Raw genomic sequence first — 5,451 nt, 5'->3', positions numbered from 1 at the left:
ACAGTCATTTTGTTTCAAAAAGAGACAAAATGTTACTAGTTGTACTCGTGGTGATTTTTGTAGCAAAGGCAGTCCGCGATACTCTTTACATATAGAACATGGCTGGCATGGCTGGAAGGAAAGCGAAATCTATATACCTTAAAATGAGTAACGCATATCTGTCATACGTCAGTGAACGTTAGGCATCTAATAAGATACGAAAAAAACAGTTACTCAAGCAACTGGATATGGATTCCATAATCATATCCAGTTGCTTGAGTAACTGTTTTTTGGCGTATATCTGTCATGTATGTCAGTTTCGTGCATCCTTACATTTATCACGTGTAGACATACTATACAAGCATATACATAACCTTCAGATTAGACGTACGTTTCGCCCTGTATGTTATGTCAAACATGGTATCAATACACATTAGGAGGAGTTGTACTATTGGTGGTAGGAGTTGTAGTACGAGTAGTACCATATTTTTCATCGATATCTATTCTGAGGCCCAGTGCTGTGCACGCGTACAATCTCGCTATTGTAGCAAGGCAACGAATTCCCAACTCCATTAGATAAAACTTTTGCCAGCGCGTTTTAGATGCATTTTTCAATTCGGCCACGGCATTTCTTAACTTGACGTATCAGGGATCAAGTGGACCGAGCTCCTTCCTCAAACATGTCTAGTTAAGTGGTGTGTAACTGTGCTTTGGTTCTCATCAGGGAAAGCCGTTGCGTTCAAAGCTTCGTTACACGAGTTGCTATGCCGTTACATAGATCTGTGACTGTGTGAGAAACTACGATATCATAATGGTCACCATCGAAGTTTGCAATTACTTATCACGGTCAAAATGATGGGGACAAATTAACCTTCCGATCGTCACATACTGCTAAACCACGCCTGCAAGGCTTTGTAACACGAATGCCTGTGTTTTTACTTAAACAGGCGATGGTGTGAGAAAAGGTGAACACACAATGATCACCCCAAGGAATTTTGTCATCTCTCGATTTGTAAAAGCCACATTTTGGAAATATTTCACGATCGGGAGATGCGTTTGTCCTAAAAATCCATTTTTTCAAGTACTAAAAGGTTTATTTCTCAACGCCTCGCCTGTTGATGACCAAAACTGTTTATGAACACAATATTCCACAAGAAGCAACTGAATTATTGATATGCTATGAGACGGTTAAGAAATCCAAGCGAGGCCGTACTGGTGCCAAGGTTTGTCCACCCAACACAGTTATCAGCACCAAGGACAGACACCGTTCCAGTGCCCAAGGACAGATTAGCCGCAATATTGCTGAGCCTGCATAATCCATTGATTTATTAGGCATTAAATGCGACAGTGCCGCCACTAAAGCAGGTCTTGGTGTCAACCGACTTGGCAAAACCTCTAATCCAGACGGATGGCGGGATAGCGCTGAGAGCAGCTCACGTCGCGGGCCGCTTTGAAGAAATAAAAACGCCAGCGCGCAATTCGCTAAACGTAGGTCAAGCCTGGTGATCCCCCACACCTGGCTCTCAACAGAAAGAAAAGGGTGTAAAAGGTAATTTCGATCTCAGAGAGAAGGGAATTTGTTTTCGGCTTTCGCAACAAAAATGTTCCCTAGAGTGAAAAAATTAACTTTTGCGTATGCTTTAAGGTGTGCTCAAAGATAGAATTTCGCTCAGCGATACTCGTTATTCAATGGCTGATTTCAACTCTGGCACACGCTTTAACGGAAAGTATCATCATCAATAAACTAGGAAACGATGAACCTATTGTGGAGTTGTCCTGCATTACATTAGAGATGCTTTAGTGGACAGCTTGTAACAATGCTGAGAGGCACATACACTACGGCCGCACATCTAAACAAGCCCATGGCATGCATCGCGCGCATGCCTAAGGTCTGTCATAGTAGAACGTACAGAAAAGAAGATATGTACAGGAAAGAAATTCTAAATGCTACCTAAAAGTGATAAATAAAGGTGACACTTTCAGCCTCCAGTAAAAAATACTGTATTAAATCAAAGCTAGGCCGCCAGCCTATCACGTCAGATTACTTGACAGATGACGTATTTCCAATCATGGAGGTTAATCTCCATGACAGTCATCACTGATTGAAGAAACACACCCAACGTCGAAGACTTCCCGGAAGCAAGTTTCTGCAAAGTTTCTGTCGCTTAGTTTTAATCTGTGGTCTTCGTTCGTCAACCTACTCTCGAAAAGCATCATTGCAAAGTTTCCCGCCTTTCCCCTCACTAAACAAGAATAACATTATCCAACATGTACAAGCAAGCTGCAACTGGCGTTATCTTTCACTCGTAGTATTCCTACTTTAAGGTGGAGGATGTCAGAAAAAAGCAAAGAATTGTCTGTGTCGGTCGGCAATTTTGCAGTCTAGATTCTACACTAGTAGTGTTTGAAAATTGTGCTTTCCACGGTGAAAACATTTCATATTCGTTGTTCTCTCATTCCAGGAATCCCAAGAATGTCAGTGAGACTACCCGCTCTTCTTGCCGCCCTGTTGTTGGCACAGATCCTGTGTGCCCGAGCCTTCACCTACACGCACACCTGGGGCCGCAAGCGTGCAGAGTCCTCGGAGCTCCTCACACCGGAGGCTGCCGCAGACAGTATCCCTGCAGCGGAGGTAAGAGACATCTAGCGACTGCACTTTGAAACGCAACGCAGATTCGCATGCCAGTGACGTTCAATACTTTTGGTACGGTGCACGAGCGCCACTCTACAAATTGGATATGAATTACAAGTTCGAATTCATTGGCCTGTACTGGCTGTGAAGTAGCAACCAACCAAGAAGGTTATGTTTTTGGGTCTACGTGTCAAGGTCTGCGCGTGTGCCTGTTTGTGAACAGCATAACTCGAGAGGTACGGTTGTGGTTGGATCTTTATGATATTTGGTATGTTGGGAGGTGCTAGCAAAACAAAGAAATGTTTAGACTATGGTCCCATTAGCAGCTTTCTATGTACTGCATGCAGTACGAATTTCAGGTTTTTCCAGATAGGTCCTATAATTGATACCTTTCACACCTTAGCATTCGACCAACTCTCCTGTGAACTAGACGTAATCACGTTCCGCAGTTGAAATGTCTTGCCATTCCATGATCCTTTCATTTTCTCTCGAACTAGGAAGGCCAAGGTCATATACGTACACATCCACGCTCACAAGACCACCAAGCTTTGCCTCGTGCCACTTCAATCACTAACGGGCTAATGTTGTTAGAAATAGCATGGCTGCCCGCCTACCATGGATGTGAAGAGTGTGCTAAAATCAATTACAAGGGCGTGAGTTGTTTTAACCTTAGGTTAAAGCATTAGAAAATCGGTGGCCTTCATGCTTCCCGTGGCATGTGCGCGTGTACGAGAACACTTTCATCCCACATGAATATTTGAACAGAAAATTTAAAGCTAGAAGGACCCTTTTCAACTAGATCAGCGATCGTACGGCGACCGAAAGTGGATTTGTGTAGTCATTGATTTTATAACTGGAATGTGATGGACGATATAAAAGTATGATTTAAAAGACAACAGGACATACAAGACGTAAAAAAAATCATTCTTTACCTATGAAATTCGTTGTCTGTCAAATTGCCTCTTGTGTGAAGCAGTAATGACCGCCTGTGTGAATCCTATCTATTGACTCGGTCCCAAGTCAAACCGCCTCACGGACTCTAAAAATGTCTGATATAAGGTTTCGCTTGTCATGGTTGACGATAACGAGCTATGAATCGTCTTGTTGTCATCGTGGCGAACAGAATATTTTCTAGACAGTTGTCGTTTGTGCAGTGATTCTCCACATCGGCGATCAAAGGACATCCATTATACAGGCATAAACGCGATTACTTCAATATGGCGGGAGATATAATTGGGTTATTAAGAAGAGCGAATACTCCAATATAGCAACGACTATAGCTACAGACGTCTACAAAATATGATTACTACAACACATGGGGCCGTGTGTCAGACTCCGTGTTCATCTCAATGCCTGTTGAGTTTATAGCATCCAAATTAACGCCAGTCATGACTGATTCATTGTCATGTGTAATGCGGATGATTTGTCTTTTTTCCACAATCTTTCTAGGTGAGAAAGAAGTGACATAAGTTTGGGTCCTGATTATTTGGGTGGAGAGTATAATGAACTAAAACACTATTTGCATAATCAATGAAAACAGTTCTGATTCGTCAGTCGTAAAGGTTCACATCATTTAGCATACTGTAGGTACGAGGACGAGAAATTGTAGTTAAGACTTTTAACTTAAAAGTTGCATAATTGGTTAGGTAAGTCGATACTTCATGAGTGCGTGACTTCTTGTAGCAGTTCAACAATATCAAAGTACCTTTTCACCCACAGGTTTACGACCAAAGTGAAGGGTCAAAGGTCACGAAAGAAGACTTCAAGATGGCGGTTCGCACCCTGTTCCGGGTCCTGGGAGACTACCTCCAGAAAAGGACCAATCAGAACTGACCTACCATCCAGCACCAGACCTGATGTGAAGAAAGCAAACAGAGGCTGGAACTAGACGATGATGTTGTTTATGATGTTGTTATCTATTTCTTTTTTGCAAAAAAAGTGCGTATTGAGCGGATAGTTACAGCAAATACATCACGTTTACAACATTGTATGTTCAAAATTCCCATACGTTCCAAGGAGGGTACAGTTTTGCCGTACCATGTGGCCGCCTTTGGCGTTTTTCTGAAATATTCAAGCGGCGGTTTAAAGAATCTGAATGACGTTAACATATTGCAATTGTGTTGAAAGAAGTTAAAATCCACACGCTCAGTCACTTCTGTAAAGTTCTGTAATACGCAGCTGCATTTTAAAGCGTCTCAACTTGAATAGTTTGCAAACAATACTAAATAAAGGACTTTAGATTGCTGGGTCTAAGTGCCAGGAAAGGAGATTATTGGGTATCAGTACTAGGTGCAGGTATTGGGCCTGATTCATCCAGGCAGTCCATGCGACGGAAACCTGGTGTCATATTAGTGAATAAAACACACATTGTTGTCATAAATGGTATATATATTTGTCTTCTGATCTGCTCCTAGTTTCTTATTTAGGACACGTGCACGTGACCTAAAGACGACACGTGTGAGAATATGTCGACTGAGCTTGATAAGTACAACTCTTTAGAAATCAAGTATCGTTGTCGATGGTGGTTAGATAGCTGACAGCATGTCTGACCCTCAGGCTAACCAACAGGCACACACATTCTAAGGCAATCAGGAAAATAACAGACATTTATAAACAAGACAGTCAGAGATGGCAGACTTAATTCAATCCTTTTCCCATGCTGCTGTGCACTGAGGATGTAAGGTAACGCTGTCTTATGTGAATTGGTAATTATAGAATGACACACACACACACACACACACATACACACACACACACACACACACACACATACACACACACAAACACACACACACACATACACATATAGAGGCATACACACACACACACACATACACACA

The 5,451-nt window shown here is 42.2% G+C and overlaps 1 protein-coding gene across 1 annotated transcript in view; it reads left to right on the top strand.

Moving 5' to 3' along the window:
* The window catches only part of LOC109485239, a 9,686-nt gene extending 4,703 nt beyond the window's left edge, over positions 1-4,983 (top strand). The window contains exons 2-3 of the mRNA XM_019788686.1: positions 2,442-2,611; positions 4,331-4,983. Of these exons, the coding sequence (XP_019644245.1) occupies positions 2,453-2,611; positions 4,331-4,444 (273 nt within the window). The 5' untranslated portion in view covers positions 2,442-2,452 and the 3' untranslated portion in view covers positions 4,445-4,983. The remainder of the gene's footprint in view (positions 1-2,441; positions 2,612-4,330) is intronic.
* The last annotated feature ends 468 nt before the right edge of the window (positions 4,984-5,451 follow it).

Source organism: Branchiostoma belcheri, unplaced genomic scaffold (genome assembly GCF_001625305.1).
Source record: "Branchiostoma belcheri isolate BF01 breed outbred unplaced genomic scaffold, Haploidv18h27 scaffold74, whole genome shotgun sequence".
In the NCBI taxonomy this organism is placed as follows: Eukaryota; Metazoa; Chordata; class Leptocardii; order Amphioxiformes; family Branchiostomatidae; genus Branchiostoma; species Branchiostoma belcheri.
This window is presented reverse-complemented; position numbering and strand designations above follow the sequence as displayed.